The sequence below is a fragment of the Pristis pectinata genome, chromosome 1, assembly GCF_009764475.1.
Source record: "Pristis pectinata isolate sPriPec2 chromosome 1, sPriPec2.1.pri, whole genome shotgun sequence".
NCBI lineage: Eukaryota > Metazoa > Chordata > Chondrichthyes > Rhinopristiformes > Pristidae > Pristis > Pristis pectinata.
The window spans coordinates 83,758,007-83,783,198 of NC_067405.1; the positions used below are offsets into that span (position 1 = coordinate 83,758,007).

The following is a 25,192-nucleotide window of genomic DNA, read 5'->3' on the forward strand; positions in this document are numbered from 1 at the left end:
AAGTGGTGAAGGTACTAAATGAGTACTTTGTGTACTTACCAAGAAGGAATTGGAGGATAGTGAAAACAGAGTGGGGCATGCTAATGTGCTGGGACATTTTGAGATCGAGGAGGTCATGCTGAGTCTTCTGAAAAGCATTAAGGTGGATAAGTCCCTAGGGCCTGATGGTATGTATCCCAGAATATTGAAGGAAGGAAGTGAGGAGATTGCTGGGATTTTGACAAGGATACTTGTGTCCTCACTAGCAACAGGCAAGGTCCCGGAGGACTGGAGAGTAGCAAATGTTGTGCCTTTGTTCAAGAAGGGAAACATGGATAATCCAGGTAATTATAGGCAGTGAGCCTCACATCAGTGGTAGAGAAGCTATTGGAGAGGATACTGAGGGATAGGATTTGTGTGCATTTGGAAAGGCATAGCTTGCTTAGAGACAGTCAGCATGGCTTTGTGTGGGGCAGGTCATATTTTGCAATGGGAGGTTTTTGAGGTGACAATAGTGCTTGATGAGGATAAGGCAGTGAATGTTAGCTCCATGGACTTTAGCAGGGCTTTTGATAAGGTCCCTTATGGTAGGTTGATTCAGAAGATAAAGATGCATGGGATCTGGGGTGAATTGCAAGTTTGGATTCAGACCTGGCTTGTCCATAGAAGACAGAGTAGGGGTGGAAGGCTGTTATTCTGGCTGGAGGTCCATGAGCAGTGGTGTTCTGCAAGGATTGGTGCCGGGACATCCGTATATCAATGATTTGGATGAAAATGTAGATGGGTGGATCAGCAAGTTTGCGGATGACACCAAGATTGGTGGAGCTGTGGACAGTGTAAAGGACTATCAAAGAATACAGCGAGATATAGATCAGTTACAGATATGGGCAGAGAAATGGCAGATGGAGTTTAATCCAGACAAGTGTGAGGTGTTGCACTAGCATTGAGGTACAGAGGGATCTTGGAGTCCAGGTCCATTATTCACTGAAAGTGGCTATGCAAGTGGCTGAGGTGGTAAAGGTGTATGCAATGTTTGCCTTCATTGGTAGGGGTTTTGAGTATAAGAACAAGGAAGTCATGCTGCAGCTATAGAAAACTTTATTCAGACCATATTTGGGAGTATTGTGTAGTCCTGGTTACGCTATTATAGGAAGGATATGGAGATTGTGGAAAAGGTGCAGAAGAGGTTTACCAGGATGCTGCCTGGATTAGAGGGTATGAGCTACAACGACAAGTTGGACAAACTTGGGTTGTTCTCCTTAGTATCAGAGGCTGAGGGGAAACCTGACAGGTTTCTAAAATTGAGGCATAGGGTAGAAATGTCAAACACCAGAGGACATGCTTTTAAGGTGGGTGGAGGAAGAGTTTAAAGGTGATTGTGAGGGGCAAGTTTTTTTTTGTGCAGAGAATGGTAGGTGCCTGGAATGGGTTACCAGGGTAATCGTGGAATCAGGCAGTTTGGTGGAGTTTAAGAGGCCTTTAGATTGACACATGAATGTGAAAGGAATGGAGGGATATGGATGATAACAGCAGGAGGACATTTAGTATAAATTGGCATCAAGATCAGCACAACATCGTGGGCCGAATGGCCTATCTGGTGCTGTACTGTTCTATTGGAGAGGCGCAGGCAAACAGGAACTAGACCAACTATGGGACATCACACACAGCCAACTCAATGGATTAAAAATGAAACTGAAGGTACAACATCAAGTTTTATTGCTCAAACTTTACAAAAGTTGCATTAATTACACTACACAGCATACAGAACCCTTCAACCTATGTTATTTCATGCACTTCTTCCAAAATGCCAGTGCAAATTGCTTTACTCTGTTTGTTTACAACAAAACACCATGGACTGGAAACACAGTAGCAGCAAGTTAAGACGAGGCATCCAAAAGCAAGCCTTCGAGGTATCCACTAACTAAATGCAGAGTATGTCATTATATGCTGCTTGCAATGGTCACTGAAAATTCAAAACTGCACTTGAAACCACCGTCTAACATCTACTACAGGTCAGTATGAAAAGTAGGATTTTTATTCACTAAAGGTGTATTCTGATGCTGTGCAACACTGTTCAAGTCTCCTGTAGAGTGAGGGCTCACAGCTCTGTGTACTCCAGATGTGCTTTCTGTATAACCACCTGCACCAGCTCATTTCAACACAGGGACTGGGCTCCACTTATTTTCCTGATTGCTGGGCCTGTCTTCGCAGCAGGACATAAATTTTCTCCTTGATCCAGTCCTTGTTGTAGGGTTGGTATGTCTGAGTATCTGCTCGATAACTACAGGATAGGGATGATGCAGGGAGAATTGAAAAGAAAGAACAAGATAGATTTCGTCAATGATGCTTTCTGTCAAATGACTGAAGTTTCAAGTTGTACATGAAAGACATCTGGGTCCATTGTCCGTGTTCAATAGCCCTGAATAAAACAATTGCATCATGGATTGGCATCATGGTCTGCGCAGACATGGTGGGCTGAAGGGCTTGTTCCTGTGCTGTACTACAAGACCATAAGATACAGAAGCAGAATCAGGCCATCCAGCCCATCGAGTCTGCTCCACCATTCAATCATGGCTGATTTTTTTTTAAAAACCCCATTCTACCAACTTCTTCCCTTAACCCCCTTACCAATCAAGAACCCATCAATCTCTGCCTTAAATACACCCAATGACTTGGCCTCCACTGCCCTCTGTGACAATGAATTCCACAGATTCACCACCTTCTGGCTGAAGAAATTCCTCCTCATCTCAGCATTAAAGGGGCATCCCTTTATTCTGAGGCTGTGCCCTCAGATCCTAGACTCTAATATAACAGGAAACATCCTCTCCTTGTCCACTCTATCCAGGCCTTTCAGTATCTGGTAGGTTTCAATGAGCTCCCCCCTCATTCTTCTGAACTCCATCAAGCACAGGCCCAGAGACTCTTCTATCTATGCTGGGATGTGGTAAGGTCCATATCTAACTAGAAAACACTGGGGTGACCACACTTAGGACCTCAGTTTATTGTTCCACCCCACAACCTAGAGGAAGGAAGATTCAATTAGAGAGAAGCTGCCCAAGTTTCAGCTGACCTCTGGCAAGTACATAAAATTTGGGAGGAACAGGTAACTTCAGAGCCCTGGCTTCCAAGACTCCATCAAAAGGATTTTCCTCATCTCAAATCTGAGCCTGTTAAGAGGTTGACATGATTAGTCAACAACTGTTATCGTGATCACAAAAGATGGCCGAAGGTGAACAAAATTGGCCTTAGTCTGTGACCTTCTGGGAATTATGATTATAGATTCATAGTTATAGATCATGGAAACAGGCCCTTCAGTCCAACTTGTCCACGCTGATGAAGGTGTCCTTCTGAGCTAGTCCTATTTGTCTTCATTTGGTCCATATCCCTCTAAACTTTTTCTATACGTGTATCTATCTAAATATCATTTAAATGTTGTAATTGTACCCACCTCTACGGCTGCCTCTTGGCAGCTTATTCCATGTACTCACCACCCTGTGTGGTAAATCTTGCCCCTCAGATCCCACCTAATCTTAGACTCTGCTATTTTGGAAAGAGACTGTGACCATCTACCTTATCTTTGCCCCTCATGATTTTACATACATCTACAAGGTCATCCCTCAACCTTCTATGCTTCAAGGAGAAAAGCCCCAGTCTATCCAGTTTCTCCTTATAACTCAAGCCCTCCAGTCCCAGTAACATGCTTGTGAATCTTTTCTGCACCCTTTCCAGCTTCAATAAACCAAAGGACATCATTAAATGGTGACTGTGTGATTGTAATGTAAATGAAGATCATGGAAATATGTTAAAACAATGGGGTTATTTGTACTGGGTGATTTTAACTTCCCCAATATCAACAGGGACTCCCTTCGTGCCAGGGCTTATATGGGGCAGAATTTATTCAGTGCATCTCTTGAAACAATATGTTGATTGTTCTGACAGGTCAGTTTTGTTCCTTTGCTAAGAATGTCAGTGGAATGTTATAAGCAGGGGTCAGCCCAGTAACAAAGCCAGCACGCACTGCCCATGCCTGGTTACTCCTAGGTGGTGGTAGTTGACTTGAAGTTTGAGTAGCTTGGTACAATGACCAACAGGCATCCTAGACAACTTTACAGAATAGTTAAGAGTCAACTACATTGGTCAAAGACTGGATTCATGTGCACACCAGGACTGGTAAGGTGGCAGCTGAAAACATAGCAACTTTCTCCAAATACTTTGAATTTGAAACTTGCATTTGAACAGTTATCTCCTGCATACATGCACATTCACTAAGTCCTTCAAACCAGCAGAGGGAATCATATCTACAAGTCTTCAAGTGAGGTCTGTTAAGTTATTGTAGTCAGATATAAAATTCTTTCATACAGCAGGCAGGAAGATTAGAAAGAATATTTCACCAAAATGATTTAAAAGAAAAACTCTGCAGAAGGAACATTAGGAAAAATCTGCTGGCGGAAGCCAAGAGAGAGAGACTTAGGCAATTTTTCACTGACTACAGCCAGCCAGCAAGGGGTGGGAGTGGCAGGCATGGAACAGGAAACAACAGCCAAGCAATTGTTTACAGGAAACCAGCCAATTCAAGAAACACATGCAACAAATTATTTAATAGACATATTTATATAGCAACTTTCACAACATCTGGACACAGTTTGTAAGGTCTCACAGACAGCTATTTGAAAATGGTAAGTAAAAAAACCTATGGTACTTTTTGATGGCGAAATGTTCATCAGGACACTAAATAATGCTCTTCCTTTTTTCTGAATGTTGCAATAGGATCTGTTTGGTACAAGTAAGTGAATGTAGGCTGTGGTTTGATATCTCATCCCACAGATAACACACTTTTGTTTAATTTGTTTTTCTTGTGAATGCTGCTTATATGATGCTATGTGTCTGTGCTGCTGCTGCAAGTTTTTCCATTGCGCCTGTGCATCATGTATTGTGCATATGACAATAAACTCAACTTTGAGTAGCAGCACTGGGAACCTTGTCCTTGATTTGCAGCTCAAATTGCTGGAGTGAAGGTTGAGCTCACAATCAGACCCAGGCAAGGATGCTACCAAGCTATTTAAGTTAATGAATGCAGCAATTCAATATACACAGGGGCCCTTGCCCTAGCCTTGTGACTCATTTTTTAAGCACATTATTCTCATTATAAAGACTGGCATTTATTCCCCATCTTTTGTTGCCCTCGAGGTGGTGGACTGGCTGGAGATCCTGTTCTCCCAGATTCATTACAATGAAAGTAGGCAAAGTAGCAATCAAAGTGCCTATCCAGAGAACCTATAGTAAAAACCTATAGTACCTGACTGCAAGAGTGTGGTGATAACTTATCATGGATGATAAGATCTCTCTGCATACCCTGCACCTTTCTACCTCATTGGCTATAGCTGGTTGGTATGCTGAATTGTAGAAGTTGTAGGGAGATGGTTGCTATAACAACCGTTGGCAGATCTGGCTTTTGGTGATGGGGAGGGCAAAATTAGGATGAGCAAATGGGGGTTATTTTGTGAGGGAGACTAGCAGCAGCCGTGCATTTGCTAGCCCTTGTGTTTGAGCAATCGCACCTTGCTTTTATTTATCACAGACATGCATCTTGGGGAGCTCCCAGCAGCCCTGGTCAGACTCAGGATCCTGCTATCAGCAGATGATTGGGAATCAATTACACTTCCGCAGACCCTTACAAAAAGCTTCAATCACAACTGATTTGCAGTTTGGAAGTAGCCACCAGCTTCTCCTCTCTTATTGAGTCAATTCAGTTGTCTTACTGGGGAAAATTGCCAAGTGTAAATTCATTGGATTAAAGCCAATCAGGATTAGACTGAAGTCAGCTGTAGGTTCCCATAACAAAATTGGGAAAATATACACTTTGAATTTCCAACTGTGCTCCAAATCCAGTTGGGCTTCAGGGAGAAAAGTAAAAACTGGTCTCAGTCATCCAAAGAAATGGGCCACCTTCTGGTAAATAACCAATTCCATGGATGTGCCTCAGCAACAGTATGCAGAACTCCAGAACAGAGCAGCACAGAGATAGATCATTCTGCTCAACTGGTCTATGTCAATGTTAATGATCCACACATGGATTTAACCCTTCCCTTCTCCTTTATAAGTGGATCATGTGGTAGGTGAGCTTCCCCTTAAATGCATCTATGGAATCTCAAATAACTACTTAATATCAAAGCAAGTTCCAGAGTTTAACCACCCCTCCAGTAACACACTGGATTCCCCATTGGGTTTATTAGCAAGCATCTTGTATTGACCTTTCATAGTTTGGGTTTCCCCATGTGCAGAGCCATGGGCAGTGAGATGTCACTGTGCAATACAGCCCCAGTCAAAATGGTTTGACAGGTAAAGAGTTAAACTCACAATCTTTTTTTAAAAAAGACCAATTCACTCAATCAAATCACAATAAGGAGGCAACTTTGAGTAGATTTTGGATCAGATTGCAACATTATGACCAGAGTAACTTATCTGCACAGAGTGACTTTTTCTAAACACCTAAAGCCAAATCTGCTTGGTAAATTCCAAAGTACGGTGTGAGTGAAGGAACGTTTAGCTCAGCATTCATATCTCTAGTAGATGGTAAAACAGTCTTTTACTTAATTATTTAGAATTGGATCAACAGCAGGGTTTTTAAGAGAACAGATTTCAAACAAAAGATCATAGAAAATTTACAACATAGTCTATTTGCCCATTGTGTCCTGTGCCAGTCAAAAAAAGACAACACAGGGTTGGTAGTTCTGCAGGTCACAGCTCTTCAAGTGCATGTCCAAGTACTGCTTGATGAGGTTTCTGTTCGTGTCACTGTACAAGTCACTAGTGAGACCACACTTGTTGGAGTATTGAGTGCAGTTCTGGCTGCCCAGCTATAGAAAGGATGCCATTAAGCTGGGAAGGGTGCAGAAAAGATGCACAAGGATGTTAATGGGATTGGAGGAGGAGTTGTAAGGATAGGCTGGGACCGTTTTCCCTGGAGCAAAAGAGGCCTCCTCTAGCCCCATATCCTCTGAAGCATTCGCAACTATGTTCAGGCAGTAGTGTGATCTGTCCCAGCTTCAGAGTTTTTTTTTAATCACCACAGCTAATTTGATTATAACAATCTCTAGCCAATTTGATCCACTCAACATGATAATTGAGAAACAGCAGAGAGCACTGGATACAGCAAAGGCTGTGGGATGAGACTACATCCCAGTTGTAGTACTGAAGACCTGTGCTCCAGAACTCGCTGTGCCTCTAGCCAAGCTGTTCCACTAGTTACAACACTGGCATCGACCCAAACAGCTTCAGACCTCATCACAGTTGGGTCCAACATGGATCAAAGAGCTGAAGTCCACAGGCAAGGTGAAAGTTACTGCCTTTGACATTAAGAGAGTATTTGACCAACTGAGGCATCAAATTGTGCTAGTAAAACTTGAAATTAATAGACAAAAGGAAAACACTCCAGTGGATGGAGTCATACTGTGCCAAAGGAAGATGGTTGTGGCTCTTTGAGGACAGTTATCCCAGCCCCAGGACATCATTGCAGGAATTCCACAGGGCAGTATCCTGGGCCCAACCATCTTCAGCTGCTTTGTCAATAACCTTGTTTCCATCATAAAGTCAGAAGTGGGGATGTCTGTTGATGATCGCATAATGATATTACCTTTGCTGAGTTCCCACCACTCATGTTCTGGGGATCACCATTGTACAGAAACTCAACGAGACCAGCCATTTAGGGATGGGTCAGAGGCTGGGTACCCTCCTGACACCCCAAAGCCTTTCCACGATTGACAAGGCACAAGTCAGGAGCATGATGGATAACGTGCAGCTCCAATAACTCTAGAAGCTTGATACTCTCCAGGACAAAGCAGCCTGCTTGATGAGCATCTCTTCCACCACCTTAAGCACTGCTGGTGCATAGTGGCTGCAGTGTGCAGCATCCATAAGATGCACTGCAGTTGTTCACCCAGGCTACTCTGAAAGCACCTCCCAAATCTGCAACTTCTACCACAAAGGATAAGGCCAGTGAATGCATGGGAATACCACCACCACACGCACACACCACCCTGACCTAACAATATCTTGTGGTTCAGCATCATCATCCAAATCCTAGAACTCCCTCTTCAACAGCATTTACGTAAGCACCTTCACCAGAAGGACAGCAGCAGTTCAAGAAGGCAGCTCACCACCACAGTCTCAAGGGCAATTAAGGATGGGCAGTAACAGATGGCCTTGCCAGCGAATGCCCAGGTTCTGTAAAATTAGTAAATTAAAGAACACTGTTGCACTGTAATAGTTATGGCAGTACAGTAACCAGCAATGCAGGTGCCATTGTCACATTATAAGAAAATGGCTGAGAGTTTGTGGGAAGGATCTTTATGAGTTAGTTTTGAGCCCAAATCTTTGAAGACTGTTTGAATATTGTGCTTGGGGAATTCTAAATATTAAAATAAGATCTAGGAGTTCTTCTACATGATGAGGCGTTTGTACAAGATAAATGTTACCGCCAGGACCTCTATGGATGTTGGTGGTTTCAGTGAATGAGGTAAGAACTTTGAAAGAAGATACAACTGTGCGATAAGACTTCATTTACTACAATTTTAATTGCAGATGAAAATGGGTGACCATGCGTTTTGGAAAGCAATTCAATCAAGACTCGATAAATTCAAATTATTTACCTCTAACTCTGAGGCTAGTAATTCTAGGTTTGGCGTGGGGAGACGCAGGGATGTTTGTCACCTGGTGGGCTGAGACGCTCAGTGGGGACACAGGAACACTGCAGGAGCTAGAATCTGGAGCAACACACAATCTGCTGAAGGCACTCAGCAGGCCAAGCAGCATCTGCGGGGAGTTGGTGGGTGGGGAGGAATTGTCAAGGTTGTGGGCCCAGGCTCTTCCTCCCTTCCAAGGAGTTCTCCCCCTCCTCTTGCACATCCACCACCAAGGGCCCTGCTTCATTTATAGTTGAAGCAGGGCCCCAAATAACAAGTTAAGAGACCTGGTTAGGCAACTACTGCAGACTGCCCAGTGAAGAGAGTGAATCTCATCTTCAAATGCCTACAGAATTCTCCACTGGCTGTGTATTTGGCACAGCCCTCACTGCATCTTTGCTGGGCATGAAACTTAAGGCTCCTTTTCACATCTGGAGAGGATAACCATCCAACTATCTATCCATACAGATGATTCTCCCCTGGAATACAGGTGCAGGTTAGACTGAAGTTGGAAGGAGTCCTTGGGAAGGTGTCATTAGCTTCCTGTGGTTGACTGTTGGCTGGACATTGAGGGAGCAGTAGCCCTATTTTGTTCATGAAGAGCTCAGGGTCATTAATGGATGGACCAAGCATCACAATCAGCCCATTAAGCTGTGTCCTTTTGGAAGCCACCTATGTTGCAAATGAGCATGCACATTCTGTATAGGTGGTGTTGTAGACAGTGAAGATGATCATCAGGAATTAGGGGGATTTTAATCAGCTGGGTAAGTGGACCGAGGAATGGCAAATGGAATTTAATTTGGACAAGTGTGAGGTGTTTGTGAGCCCCTATTGACCTTGAGAAGGTTGCAGTGACCACAATCTTGAACCACTGCAGTTCTTCTGGTAAAGGTGCTGGGTAGGGAATTCCAGGATTTAGACCCAGCAGCAGTGAAGGAATGGCAATACATTTCCCAGTCAGGATGGGGCGCACCTTGGAGGGGAACCTGCAGGTGATGGTGCTCCCAGGCATCTACCAACAATAAGGACCAGGGAAGTAGAAGTGGCAGGTTTGGGAGATGCTGTCAGAGTAAATTGGATGAGTAACTGCAGTGGAGTTTGTTGATCATGCACACTGAAGCCATGGTGCACTGTTGGTGGAAGGAATGACTATTTTAGGGTGCTGGATAGGGTTCCAATCAAGTGGGCTGCTTTGTCCTGGAAGGTAGAGCTTCTTGAGAAAATTTGGACCTGCGCTCAACCAGGCAAGTGGAAAGTATTTTGTTATGCTCCTAATTTATGCCTTGTGGAGAGACACGGTCTCAGGAGTGGAGTCACTCATCATAACATACCGATCCCTGACCTGTAAATACCACCAACCTAAAGATGCCATGGAATATCAGGGTTAAGGGGTTAGACTCTCTTATTGCAGACGGTCATTGCTTGTTACCTATTAGTGCAAAATGTTACTTGCCACTTATCAGCCTATGCCTAAATGTTTTCTTCCTCTTTGCAAACACAGGCCATTACATGGGCTGAGGTATTGTGAATGGAACTGAACATTATGTAGTCATCAGTGAACATCCCCATTTGTCAGCTTATGATTGAAGGAAGGACATTGAGGAATCAGCTGAAGATGGTTGGACCTGTCTTGAGGAACTCTTGCAGAGATGTCTTGGGATAACTGCCTTCCAATGAACATTTTGTGTAAGGAACATCTCCATGCTTTCCCTTTGATGCCCACTGACTAGTTTTACCAGGGCTCCTTGATGCCACAATTAGACAAATGCTGCACTAATGACAAAGGCGGTCAACTCTCACTTTACCTTTGGAATTCAACACTATGGTCAGTGTGCGGACGAAGGTTTCGATGAGGTCTGGAGTAGAGTGGTCCTGGCAAAACCCATCCTGAGCAGGTTACTTGAGTATGTGCTGCCTGATAACACTGTTGATAATACTTTCCATCACTTTCTGATGCCTGCTGGTAGATTGATTGGGTGGTAATTAGCCAGACTGGATCTGCTGTGCTTTTCATGAACAGGATATGCCTGAGCAATTTTCCACATTGTTGGGCAGATACCAGTAACTGGAACAGCTAGGCTAGAGGCATGGCTAGTTATGGAGCACAGGTCTTCTGTACTACATCCAGTGTTGACCAGTCCTACTGTGTTAGCTATATCTCGTGCCCTCAGCTCTTTTGAGATAACCCACAGAGTGAATCAAATTGGCTGAAGACAGGCTTCTATGATGAGGAGGATCTCATGAGGTTGAGGCGAATCATCCACTCAGTACTTCTGGCTGAACATGGTTGCAAATGCTTTAGCCTTATCTTAAATTCCCACATTGAGCACCACCATCGCTGAGGATGGGCTTGTTCTAAAAGCCTTCCTCAACCGTTAAGCTGTTTAAATGTCACAGACTGCAGACCTTTGGTCTGATCATGTTGGTGGAGAATCAGTTAGCCCTCTGCAAATTGCATGTTGTTTTATGTAGCAGGAAGGCAAAATAGTGAACATGAACATGAGACACAAGAAATTGTAGATGCCGGAGCACATTGCTCATGAAAACGCTTGGCTGAAAACTCTTCCTGTATCAGGTGGGACACCTGGAGTCTCCTTTCCTTGAGATCTTCTTGCACGCCTTTGATGCTTGCCCACTATTTTGACATCCCAAAGATGTTTAGGGCCAGTCACTGAAGCACACACACATGAATTTTGTGAGGTCGTGCTGAGACTGTGTAGTGGCAGAAGTGACAAGGTGGAGCTAAAGGAGGAGTTGTGTGCTTTCTGCAGGCTACTGCTCAAACACTATGAGTGTAGTGGCCATGTCCATGGAGTGTAGATTCACACAGCCTTTGGCCCATCCACTTACTCCAATTCTATACTAATTCTATTTTCTCATTCTCCCCATGTTCTCATCATCTCCCCCAGATTATTCCACTCACCCACACACTAGGGGCAATATACAGCAGCCAATTAATCCAGAGGACACCAGGTTACCTGGGGGAAACCCATGCAGTCACAGGGACAACATGAAACATCTGTGTGGAACATCCACACAGACAGCACCCAAGGTCAGGGCTGAAGCCGGGTGTCTGGAGCAGTGAGGTAGCAGCTCTACCAGCTGCGCCACTATGCCAACCATTTACAGAGAAAAAGTTGCATATGTGATCCTACCAGGAGTGAATAATGACAGTCACAAAAAAAAATTTATCAGGCAGTGCAACATGCCTCTCACATGGGCTTTAATGCACTGGGAAGGGAATCTGTCACGTCGTGAAGGAGAATCAGCATCTGTCGTGTCTGTAGATCCACAACAGATGCTGTTACAATGTCACAGCACAAACATGGGGCACAATGGCAGCTCTGGATCCCATATTCAGAACAGCCTTCATCCTATCAGGATACAGCGTGGCTGCCACTGTAAACTAACAAATTAAACTGGATCCTATTGCATTGAAGAAAACAGTATGAATAGGTCCAATATCACTTCCACAGGCAGAGCATGCTCACCACCTGGTGACAGCTTATGGAACTGCTAAACATACCACACTCGGTACAGATTTGTGCTTCTGCGAGTCAAGAGCTGGACAGATCAGCATAGTGCCACTCCACGTGTAGAAGCAACAGCTTACAATATAGCACTATTATTGATAGTTAATTTCAGCAACAAACTTAAGTGGATTATACTCACACAAGGCAACTGAGGTCAGCCAAATCATCGATGAAATCAAAGAGCTGACTTATATCATATGTGATGGATGGACTGTTTGGGTTCATTCGCTTCAAATGCTCTTCATACATTTTACAAACACCTAATAAGTGGTGTTGGGGGGCAGGGGGGAGAAAAGAGAAAAGATTTAACTTTTGTGACTGCAACATTTCATACTGAAATCCCACTCTACAGCAATATGCCTCAACTTGGAGTCCAAGACGCTGTAGATCTGCCTCAAGTCTGTCAGCACCTGCAGAGGAAAGGCTTCAGGTATTGGTCCTGAACACTTAAAGAATAAATCTGTTTGCAGTCAGCATATCCAGTTAAATAAAACAACATTACTGGCACCATTGTCAAATTACTTTGTACAATCTCAAAGCACAAATTACCCACCAAACAAAATCAGAGATTACATCAGATTATTACATGGTTATGGGACAGGCTGCATCCAAGGCAAGAAATTGTTTCTATATAAAAGGGGAATAACTACTCAATATTCTCTAGCTGCTAATTAAAACCAGCAAGATTTAAGAGTCAACAGCTCCACTGGCTCAGTAATTTGTGACTAACTGCTCCTGGAGTTTTGAGTGCTGGAAACTAAAAGGAATAGGTTTATGGCATTCAAATTAAAGCCACTATTCCAGGCCACACCAGTCAGTATTATCTGTATCCTGAAGTTGGAGCCATCCTCTGAACTCGCAGCCCTGTAGGATAGGAACATCACCAGTCTCCCTTTGTATTTGCTTACACATTGCTAAATCTTTCCTGCCCTGATGAAAGACCTTTTGTTGTGCTAAGCCTTTTCAGTACTGCCAGCTCATGGTCCTCCTCATCCCACTTTTTTTTTTCTGGCTTCTGCCCTCTTTCTTTCCAGTCCTGATGAAGGGTCTCAGCCCGAAATGTCAACTGTTCATTTCCCTCCCTAGATGCTGCCTGACCTGCTGAATTTCTCCAGCATTTTGTGTGTGTTGTATCAAATGTTGGGTGTTGTAGGTAATGCAGCCGTCTCATAGCTCATGACCCGGGTTCAATCCTGACTTCCAGCATTGTTTGTGTGGAATTTTTACATTCTCCCTGTGATCACATGGTGTACCCATTTCCTCCCACATGCCAAAGACCTAGTTGGTTAATTGTCTACTGTAAATTGCCCCTCCTGTAGGTGGATGACAGGCGAATTGGGGGTGGGAAAAGTTGGAGGAAAATAGGATGCAGGGAAATAAGTGGGGGAATTGGACTAATGAGAATGCTCAGAGCTGGTATAGACTCGATGGGTTTCTTCTGTGTCATAAGGAAATATCAGAAAGGTTAATGACCTTTGGACCTCCACTGTTACTAGCCTTTCAACACTGAGAAGGTTAGACAGACTACTTGTAAAGTCCAAAGTGAATTTCACACACTTAGAGTGAAATCTATTTCACATAGTTATACCCATTTATTTTATCTCATAACATTTCTTTATGGTGGTGGAGTGGTAGTTAAGTTATCAGACCAGTAATCCAGAGATGTGGACTAACAATCCAGACACCAGAGTTCAAATTCAACCACAGGGATGGAACTTAAATTCAGTTAGAAACTCAGAAACAAGCTACTATTCATGGCAATAATGTCCACAACCATACTGGATTGTTACATGAACTAATCTGGCTCACTAATATTTCTCAGGGAAGGAAACTTGCCATTCTTACCCAGTCTGGCCTATATATAACTCCAGACCCACCCCACGTAGTTGATTCTTAAATACCTTCCAAAGTGGCCCAGTAAGCCACTCAGTCGTATCTTTGCTACTACAGTGAAAGAGAAAAAATATGATATTGGCATTCCACATTGAATTCCAACATGATAAAGTTGCAATGTCTACTGGGCTGGGAGCAAAGTCCTCCTCATAAACAAGCGCCTCCTTCAACTGCATTCGGTGCTCTCAATGTGGCCTCCTCTACATTGGCAAGACCAAGCTATCATTTTGCAGAATATCTGCGATCCAGCTGCAACGGCCACCCTCATTGCCATTTCAACTCCCTTTCCCATTACCTCACCAACCAGTCCATCCTCAGCCTTCTCTACTGCCACAGTGAGGCCAAAAGCAAACCAAAAGAACAACACCTCACATTCCTCCTGGGTAGTCTACAACCCAATGGTAGGAACATTGAATTTCCCATTTTCAGTTAATCCACACTCCCTCTGTTCTTTTTCCTTCTGATTGGTAGTGTAGCGGTTAGGCTAACGCTATTACAGCGCGAGCGACCCGGGTTCAATTCCTGCCGCTGTCTGTAAGGAGTCTGTATGTTCTCCCTGTGTCTGCGTGGGTTTCCTCCGGGTGCTCTGGTTTCCGCCCACATTCCAAAGACGTACGGGTTAGGAACTACGGGCATGCTATGTTGGTGGCGGAAGAGTGATGACACTCGCGGGCTGCCCCTAGCACATTCTCAGTAACGCAAAAAGACTCATTTCACTGTGTGTTTTGATGTACACGTGACTAATAAACATCTCATCTTCTCTCAATCCACTTTTTCTAGCATCTCCCCCATCACTCATGTTCACTCCCCCTCCCCCCCCAATCTGGTTCCATCTGCTATCATCCACACCTCTTTTTATCCACTGGGTCTTCTATTCACCCCCCAGTTTCCATCTGCCCATCGTCCCTCCCTTGTTCCACTTAATCACCCTCCTTACTTATCAGATTCCAGCATCTGCAGCATGCGTCTCCACATCACTTTCCACCCTTGCCCCACTTGGCTCCATCTGCCCACTTTTTTCCTCCCTTATCTGCCTCTACCTACCGCCCTCTGACCACTATCTCCTGACTCCTCCCCATCCCTCCCCCATATGGCTCCATCTGCCCATCATTCCCCTCCCCTGCCTCCACCCATCACCTGCCAGCCCCTGCCTCTCTATACTGGTCACCTCCACTCTGTACGCTCAGTCCTGATGCAGGGTCTCGACTCAAAACATCAACCATCCCTTTGCCTTCACAGATTTTAAAAACCATTAAGATGAAGTTAATAAATACTGGCTGGGGAACTCTCCTGTTCCACCGAAAGTGCGGTGGGATTTTTTTTTTAAAGTGTACATCTAAGAGATTCAACTGGGCAGGAGTGGCAAAGACATAGCAAGAGATGCTAGCCAAATGCTAAGCAAGCTGCAGTTTCTTCTTCAGTCTCAGCTGTGGTTCACAGGGAACATTCGTGGTCTCAGAGTATTGAGGTTTCGGATTCCAGTTCCAATGCAGGGTGTTGGCTGATGACAGAAGCACACAGATAGCCTCTGTGATGTTGCAGCACTATCTTCTGAATATGACATTAGAAGATAATGATGGCACTATTCCAAGGAGTGTATTTCCTCCTCATGACCAGCTACTGTTATTAGAACGTTGTTTCTGAATCAGGTCATTAGAACATAGAACAGCACAGGAACAGCTCCTTTGGCCCACCATGTCTGTGCTGACCACGATGCCAAATTAAACTAATCCCATCTGCCTGCATATGGTCTATATTCCTCCATTCCCTGCCTGTTCATATACCTGTCGAAATGCCTCTTAAATGCCACCATCATGGCTGCTTCCACCACCAGCCTGGCAGCATGTTCCAGACACTTACCACTCTGTAAACAAACAAAAACTTGCCCCTCTCACCTTGAACTGATGCCCTCTAGTATTTGACATTTCCACCCATTATCTCACTATCTCACCAATAGCCTGCCCTAGTCCAACCACGAAGACGTCAAGGCCAAGAAAGCACACTAGCGCCTCTACCCCCTTAGGAGGCCAAGGTACTTCAGCATGTCCCCATTGATCCTCACCAACTTTTATAGATGCACCACAGAAAGCATCCTATTCGGATGCATCACAACTTGGTATGGCAATTGTTCTGCTCAAGCCCACAAGAAGCTTCAGAGAGTTGTGGACACAACTCAGCACATCATGGAAACCAGCCTCCCCTCATGGACTCCGTCTACACTTCTCACTGCCTCCGTAAAGCAGACAACATAATCAAAGACCCCACCCACCCCAGACATTCTCTCTTCTTCCCCCCTCCCATCAGACAGAAGATACAAAAGCCTGAAAACACATACCACCAGGCTCAAGGACAGATTCTATCCCACTGTTGTAAGACTATTGAACCGACCTTTTGTACGAAAAAATGGACTGTTGACCTCACAATCTACCTCGTCACGGCCTTGCACCTTATTGTCTACCGGGACTGCACTTTCTGTCACCATAACACTATATTCTGCATTCTGTTATTGCTTTTCCCTTATACTACCTCAATGTTCTGATGGATGTGAAATGATCTGTATGGATGGCATGCAAAAAAAGTTTTTTTTTCCACTGTACCTCAGTACATGTAACAATAATAAACCAATTACTTTGGGTGGGACCTTGGTGGTGCATAAATTGGCTGTTGCATTTCATACAACCGTGACCACACTTCAATATAGGTACTTGATTGGGTTGCAGAGAGATCACAAAATGCAGAAACAGAAATGTAGGTTCACTTAAGCAAGGCTGTCAAAACAGTGGAGGAGAACTCACCTTCCATACATTCATTTACTGACTCATAATCAGCATATGTTCTCCCTTCAGGCCTCTTGGTGGGCTGAACTAGCAAAATCGTGTGAGACTGAGAAGACAAAACAAAAAGAATCATGTTAAATGCTCTGCAGTTTAATCCTCTTCTTGTTCCCTCACTCTTCTTCCACCTGAGAAGCAAAAAAATTAAAATTTGCAATGCAAATTAAAATTAGACGGAGAATTTTATTGATTTTTAAACAGTGTTATTATAACGTGGAATGTACTGCTTGAAAAGTTGTTGGAATCAGATTTAAGGACGATATTCAAAGTGCATCAAAGAGTATTGGACAGATACTTCATAAGGAGATATTTTAAAGCATTAGGGGGCAAAGAGTCTGCACAAGCACAATGAGATGAACTAACAGCCTTGCTGCAACACTCTAAACCCACTTCAAAGACTGTCAAGTTACAACTGCAAAATTTGTTGGTTACTAATTAAAAATTTTAAAAATATTATTACATATGTAAAAATGCTCACTTTTAACAAAAACACTGGTGGATTTGCTATTTCCCTACTTACATTTGAAACAACTAGGTTTCCTCTAAACACCATTAATATGTGTTACTTTACATCAGCTCAAGCATCTGCAATATTCTTCATTGCATCGTAGATAGAACCATAGAAAACTACAGTACAGAAAACAGGCCATTTGGCCCTTCTAGTCTGTGCCAAAACATTATTCTGCTCGTCCCATTTACCTGCCCCCAGCCCATACCCCTCCAGACCTCTCTCGTCCATGTATCTATCCAATTTACTCTTAACATTTAAGAGCAAGCCCGCATTTACCACATCAGATGGCAGCCCATTCCACACTCCCACCACTCTTTGAATGAAGAAGTTCCCTCTAATGTTCCCCCTAAACCTTTCCCCTTTCACCCTAAAGCCATGTCCCAAAATTACCTTGGAAGTATTGCTTTCTGCTGCATCAGTTATTTTAATAGCTTGAGATAATGTCTTACAGAGATAAAATACTTTAAAAGATGTAATTACACCTTGATCCATTGGCTGGAGGACAGCAGTTGTGTTCGGTGGCAAGTACACAACCTTCAAATTTGGATGAAAATCATCCAAAAATGTGGATACCCTGGGGCATTATTGAGAACAAATGAAAATTTGAATGGCAAGATCTTGGTAGCACCATATCTCCCCACCACTTTTACTGCATTTACATTATAGCAAAGGGGTGGAGACAAGCTCATCCCCAACAGCAATGCCACAGTACCTCATGACAGCAGCTCCAGGCTAAAGAATGCCTGGCATTCCATGTCACCACTGAATGTTGATATCAACTCCGTTTCCCCACCCAATACATGCACAGGCTGTGCCTGGGTTACAGATGCCTGACTTATACACCTGTACATGAGAGTGAGCTCCCATAAATTCAAAAGTCCGACAAATGTACACACGCTCATTCCTATGAATGGCAGAACGAGTTTCCTTCAGGTACTGGGCAAATGAGAATGCCTGATGGCCAGACAGCTCGAGCCTCCCTATTAGGAAAGTATGCCTGAACGCACATATTACAAGGGCAGAGGAGACTGCTCCAGGAATATAAACCAGAGAAAATGACACTATTCAACACACAAAATTCTGGAGGAACTCAGCAGGTCAGGCAGCATCTACGGAGGGAAATAAACAGTCGACGTCTCAGGCCGAGATCCTTTGTCAGGACTGAAAAGGAAGAGGGCAGAAGCCAGAATAAAAAGGTGGGGGGAGGAGCACAAGCTGGCAGGTAAGAAGTGAGTCCAGGTGAGGGGGGGAGGGGAGATGAAAGGGAATGATGTGAGAAGCTGGGAGGTGACAGGTGGAAGAGGCAAAGGGCTGAAGGAGGAATCCAATAGGAGAGGATAGTAGGCCATGGAATAAAGGGAAGGAGGTGGGGAACCAGAGGGAGGTGATGGGCAGGTCGTGAGGGCAGGGGAGGGGAAAGAGAAAGCTTTATTCTATGGTCTACTGCCCTCTCCTACCAGATTTACCTAGCTGATCAAGATCCCCCTGTAATTTTTCATAACCTTTTACATTGTCTACAACACCACCTATTTTAGGTATCATCTGCAAAGCTACTTACCATGCCTTGTATATTCACATCAAATAGCTTATGTAAATTACAAAAAAAGGTCTCAGTACTAACCCGTGGCACACCACTGGACACAGGCCTCTAGTCTGAGGAAAGAAACCCTTGACCGTCACCCTCTGCTTCCTACCACTGAGCCAATTGTGAATCCAATCTGCTGTCTCCCCCTGGATCCCATGCAATTTAACCTTTCAAACTAGTCTGCCATGAGGAACCTTTTCAAAGGCCTTGGTAAAGTCCACTGCCCTACCCTCATCTACCCTCTTGGTTACCTCCTCAAAGAACTCCAAGAGATTTGTCAGACACAACTTCCCACAAACAAAGCTGTGCTGACTGTCCCAGTGATATTAGACTCACCAGCCTGTGGTTTCCTGGCTTGTTCTTGCCACACTTTTTAAACAATGGTACCACTTTAGCAACTCTCCAGTCCTCTGGAACCTCAGCTATGGCCAGAGATGAAGCAAAAATCTCTGCAAAGGCCTCCGCAATTTCTTCGCCAGCTTCCCACCAAGGTCCAAGAATACACCAGGTCAGGCCTTAATGCACTTCAAGGCCTCCAGTACCTCCAGTACCTCCCCCTGCTAATTCATATGTGGTCCAAGACATCACCACTCATTTCCCCTATTTGCTTTGCTTCCATCGTTTTCTCCACAGTAAAAACTGAAGAGAAATATTCATTAAAAATCTCTCCCATTTCCTTTGGTTCCACACACCATGGTGATCTTTAAGGGGACCTATTCTCTCCCTAGTGATGCTTTTACTATTAATATATCTATAGAATCTCTTGAGATTTTGCCTCTTCTTGCCTGCCAGATCCCTCTCATCCTCTTTTTGCCCTGGTAACTTCTCTCTTAAGTGCGCTCCTACACTTCTTGCAGTCATCAAGAAATTCACTAGTTCCCAATTGCTTAGGTGCAGTGTATGCCTCCCTCTTTCTTAACCAGAGCCTCAATATCTCTTGTCAATGTTCTTGAAACCTACCAGCCTTGCCCTTCACCCTAACAGGAACATGCAGGCCCTGAACTCTTGACATCACACTTTTAAAGGCCTCCCACTTGGCAGACGATCCTTTCCCTGCAGACAATCTCACCCAGTCAACCTCTGCAAGATCCTGCCTGATGGCCCCAAAATTTGCTCTGCCCCAGTTCAGGACCTTAACTTGTGAACTGGTCGTATCCTTCTTCACAACTATTTTAAAACTAATAGAATTACGGTTATGAATTATGAACAATATTAAAGTAAATCATTGTAGCACTTCTACAAAAAGCACTGCAGCAACTCACCATGCCTTTGCCAAACACTCTTCCCAAACCCTAGACCTGCCTGAAAGGCTAGAGGCCACATTAACAACTACAAGTTTACAGTTACCCTCCAAGTCACATACTATCCTGGTTAGTCATACTTCGATGATCTTTCATCGCAGGAGTCAAAATCCTGGAGTACTGAGGGAGTGCCTTCACTGGAAGTACTGCAATGGTTCAGGAAGGCAGCTCCTTCTGAAAAGCCAATAACAGGTTGTGCGTCAAATCCTGACCTTGCCGGCAATATACACATCCAAGAGAGATTTAAAAACTCTTATCCTGAGAGTATGACTCCTAAGTTCTCCTTCAGGCAGGAGAAAGATTTCACAGAATCTACTCTGTCAGGCCTCTAAGAACTTTATAGTTTTCAATGGGATGACCCCTCATTCTTCCAATGACCAGAGAAAACAGACCGATCTTATCTATTTTAATTGGACAGCTTCCTCATTCCAGGAATTCATGAAGCATGTCCTTAAGGCAGGTACATTCTTCCTTCAAGCAAGAAGGTCAAAACTCCAGCTGCTGTCTCAGCAAAGCCTTGTAGAGTTGTAGCATCACTGCCTCATTTTTTGTATATCAACTTCCTTGCATTAAGGTCCTACGTACTACTTGCCTTCCTACATGCAATACCTACTTGTAAACTTCTATCATTTGTGCGCAATGCCCCAAATCCCTCTGCATACTAACTATAGAACAATACAGGCCCTTCAGCCCACCATGTTGTGCTGACCTTCAAACCACTCCTAAGACTATCTAACCCCTTCCTCCCACATATCCCTCTATCTTAAATTCCTCCATAAATGTAGTAAAATATTTATTACATTTATTAGTTTTAGGCTTCTATAAGTTTTTTTAAAAATATATAACAAAGTAGAAAATTTGTATTTCTCTGCAGGGTACTTCATCTGGAAGTGTAGAGTGATAGCAAAAGGGAAATTAGTAAAGTGACAGTATGAAAAGATACTGACAGGTAAGATTAAACAAAACCCAAATCCATCACATACCTTCATAAAGAGGAAGAGCATAACTAAGGGACAAACAAGGGTGAGGATAAGAATGAGATTCTTAATGAATACTAAACAACAGTCTTCAAAACAAAAGGGGGATGATGCCAATGTTGCACTTAAGTGCGAAACATGAGATAGAATAAACATGGTTTAAAAAAATTATTAAAGATTTTAGCATCCTTGATAATGCACAAGTCATCAGATCAGGCTGAAGTTTATGGACGCACGACAGACTGCAGATATTGGAATCTGGAGCAAAAAAAACTGCAGGAGGAACTTAGCAGGTCAGGCAGCATCTGTGCAGGGAAATTATAGGTAGCCTGCTTCCCCCTCTGTCCTTCTATCTACCCAGTTCCTTCTACACACACCCACCCCAGCCCCCATCACCGTTTCTTTTCCCACTCCATCTGCCCATCACCCTCACACTCTTCCCACTGGGTCCCCTCCCCCCACTGTTCCCATCTGCCCTCCCCACCTCCCTTATCAGCTTCCATCATCTTCAGTCCTTTGTTGCCTCCACCTATACCTCCCAGCTTCTATCACAATTTCCACTCTTCCCTTCTCCATCTGCCTATCAACACCCCACACCTGCATTTACCTATCACCTGCCAGCTCTTGCTCCACCCCTTTCCTCTCACCTTTTCATACTGGCCATCTCCCCTCTACTCTTTCCAGTCCAGATGAAGTATCTTGACGTCGACTGTCCATTTCCCTCCACAGATGCTGCTTGACCTGCTGAGTTCCTCCAGTGTTCTAGTTTTTGCTCTAGGCTGAAATTTAAAAGAACTAGGAGAGGAAACAAAGGCTCTTTCTACAACTTTTCAGTCCTCTCTGGTTACGGAAGTGGTACCAGAGATACCAAGGGACGTATGGATAATCTAACTAATTAGAAGCTAGTTAAACTTCAATGATGGGCAAACTATTGCAACCTATTTTAAGGGAAACTATAAAACTTCAGTTAGAAAGGTACAGATTAATCAAGGACAGTCATCACAGATTTATTAAAAGAAGGTTGTGTCTGATGAAGTTGAATGCTTTCAGAAGGTGACAAGGAGAGATGATGATGGCAGTGCATTTGATGGCGTCTATGTGGATTTTAGCAAGGCTCTTGACAAGGTCCCAAATGATAGGTCGAGGGAAAAAAAAGTCAAAAGTTCATGGGATTTAAGGGAGAGTGGCAAATTCGATCCAAAATTGGCCTAGTGACAGGAAGCAGAGGCAATGGCTGATGGGTATTTTTCTGACTGGGAGACTATTACTTGTGGGGTTCCATTGGGCTCGTACTTGGTTCCTTGCTTTCTGCAATATGGATTAATGATTTAGATCAACATGTATGGGACATAATAAAAATATCAGCAGATGTTACAAAAATTGGCCATGTGGTTGACAGAGTGGGAAGAAAAGCTTTCAGCTCAGGAAGGTATACAGGTCCTGATCAAATGGGAAGAAAAGTGGCAAATGGAATTTAATCCAGAGGTGCAGGATAATAGTTAGGAGATGTGCAACATGTTCAGGGAATAGACAATAAATGGCAGGATGTTAAATAGTGTGGAGGAACAAAGGGATCTTGGACAGTACATACACTAATCCTTACAGGTAGCAGGACAGGTCATTAAAGTAATTAAAAAGACGGGATACTTTCCTTTATTAGCCAAGACATTCAATACAAGACTAGAAAATTATACTAGAACATACACATTAGTTAAGTCACAGATTGAATACAGTACACAGTTCCGGTCACCACATTACAGAAAAGATGTGATTGCATTGGAGGAGATGGAGAGGAGATTTACAAAGACATTGCAAGAACTGGAACACTGTGGCTATGTAGAATGACTGAATAGGATGGTGCTGTTTTCTTTAGAACAATGAGGATTAAGGGAATCTCACTTGAGGTGTAGAGATGATGAAAGGCTTAGAAGGAATGAGTAGGAATGGCCTGTCACTCTTAACAGAAGAGTCAGAAAATTAAAGTAATTGGTAGAAGAATTAGAGGGAAAATATGATCAAGTAGTTTCTTTCAGATGGTGGTGAGGGCCTGGAGTTCACTGCCTGGGTGTTAGAAGAAACCCCCATCACATTTTAATAACATTTGGAAGTGTCCTTGAACAGCACAGTGACACAACTGTTGGCTCACTGCTCCAGTGGCCCAAGTTCAATCCTAACCTCCAACAATGTCCATGGAGTTTACACATTCTCCCCATTATGATTTCCTCCCACATCCCAACGACGTGCAGGTAGGTGGGTTACTTGGCCACTGCAATTTGCCTCTAGTGTGTGGGTGAGCGATAGAACCTGGGGGAGTGCAGGAAGAATAAAACAGGATTAGCATAAAGGGTGTTTCATGCTCTGCACAGACTCGTTGGTTCAAAGGGTCTCACTTCTACATTAAGAGATTCTGTGGCCTGCGAGGCTACGGACTCAGAATTGGAAGATGGGATTAGGCTGACACAATGGGCCAAATGGCCTCCTCCTGAGCTGTACATTTACCATCTGACACTTCATTACGTAAACCATATCTCTTTGTAGCAATCATCCCCATGCCTTAAATCCCCATATATCTTTATTCTGCCAGTTAGTTATGCAAGGCACTGATTTAGATTCTAAATAGCTGAGGCCCAATCACCAGATTTTGTGGGATTCCACAAGGTACTACTTCAAAAATGACAACCTTTATGACCTGCCACTGTAGACATGAAATCCCATCAGCTCTAAAAACCATACTGCTTGAATTATCTCAAAAACCACAAGTTGGCTTTCATTAGATTCAGCCCTACAAGTTTCCATATCATTACATCTAAAGGAAAACAGACAAATCCACATCCCACGCCATTGAACCCCTGGCTAATGAATGAAAAGCTTGAAAACATGCACCACCACCCTTAAGGACAGCTTTTATCCTGCTGTTATAAGATTCTTGAATGGACCTGTTGTACGATAAACATGAACTGCTGATATCACAATCTACCTTGTCATGGCCTTGCACCTTATTGTCTCCCCGCACAATACTTTCTCTGTTTGAATATTGCATTCTGCTATTGCTTTTCCCTTTGTACTACTCTGATGGACTGATGTTTTGAAATGATCTGTATGGGTGGCATGGAAAACCAAGTTTTCACTGCATCTCGGTACATGTGACAATAATAAGTCTTTTTCCATGAAACCCAAGTTTTCATGCAAGTTTTTCATTGTACCTGTATCTCACCGTCCTTGTACACGTGACAATAAAGTCGACTTGACACCCACCAAACAACTCAACAGGAAGTCTATCGTGAATAAACCAACGCTCGAACATGCAAAAACAAAACCTTCGGTTAGTTTTCTTCCGAATACTCGCCGTGAATTTTGCAAAACAGTAAACTCGGTTTATTTTAAACTTCTCTTTAACAACTACAAACTCCACTACTTCATTAAGCACACTTTTTTTTGTCCAAGAAGAAAGCATAAATACCCGACTACTGAACATCCCCCTATTGTTGGCGGATAATTCTATGACAAGTGCAACAAACCCAAGAGGCACTTTCCTCTTGTCCCTCCCTCATTGACAACACTCAGTTACCCGCTGAAAGCGGGCGGGCGGCTTGAGCGTCACTCTCCCTCCCTCCCTCCACCACCCTCTCACCATGTTGAAGCCTTGAAGCACCCGGGACCGGACAGCGCGCCGATGCCGCTCTCCCGCCCCTCTCCTCCACCATCTTTGTGCGGGGCACAGCAACCAGCAGCTCCACTCCCTTCCCCCCAGAGATCGCCGCTAACTGCAGCTCCCCCCCTCCCTCCGCAGACACACCAACACCCGAAGGGCCGACAGTTCACGACCCGCAGTCTCTTATATCGGCCAATGCTAACGGCAGCCGCCGCCATCCTTGTGAGGGGCAAGGATTATTTTTAA

The 25,192-nt window shown here is 43.9% G+C and overlaps 1 protein-coding gene across 1 annotated transcript; it reads right to left on the minus strand.

Moving 5' to 3' along the window:
* Nucleotides 1-1,672: 1,672 nt before the first annotated feature.
* Nucleotides 1,673-25,049, minus strand: LOC127574601 (enhancer of rudimentary homolog). The gene is made up of 4 exons (XM_052023742.1): nt 24,926-25,049; nt 16,882-16,969; nt 12,333-12,453; nt 1,673-2,260 (listed from the first exon to the last, which is right to left on the minus strand). Exons 1-4 carry the CDS (start codon nt 24,926-24,928, stop codon nt 2,158-2,160), a joined length of 315 nt encoding a protein of 104 aa, XP_051879702.1. The 5' UTR covers nt 24,929-25,049; the 3' UTR covers nt 1,673-2,157.
* Nucleotides 25,050-25,192: the final 143 nt, after the last annotated feature.

Bases quoted from the DNA above. Each gene is read 5' to 3' on its own strand.
- LOC127574601 (XM_052023742.1), bottom strand. The intron at 12,454-16,881 runs GTGAGTTCTCCT...ACCACTTATTAG, and splicing joins AGTAAATGAATGTATGGAAG to GTGTTTGTAAAATGTATGAA. The intron at 2,261-12,332 runs GTGAGTATAATC...CCTATCCTGTAG, and splicing joins GCTGACCTCAGTTGCCTTGT to TTATCGAGCAGATACTCAGA.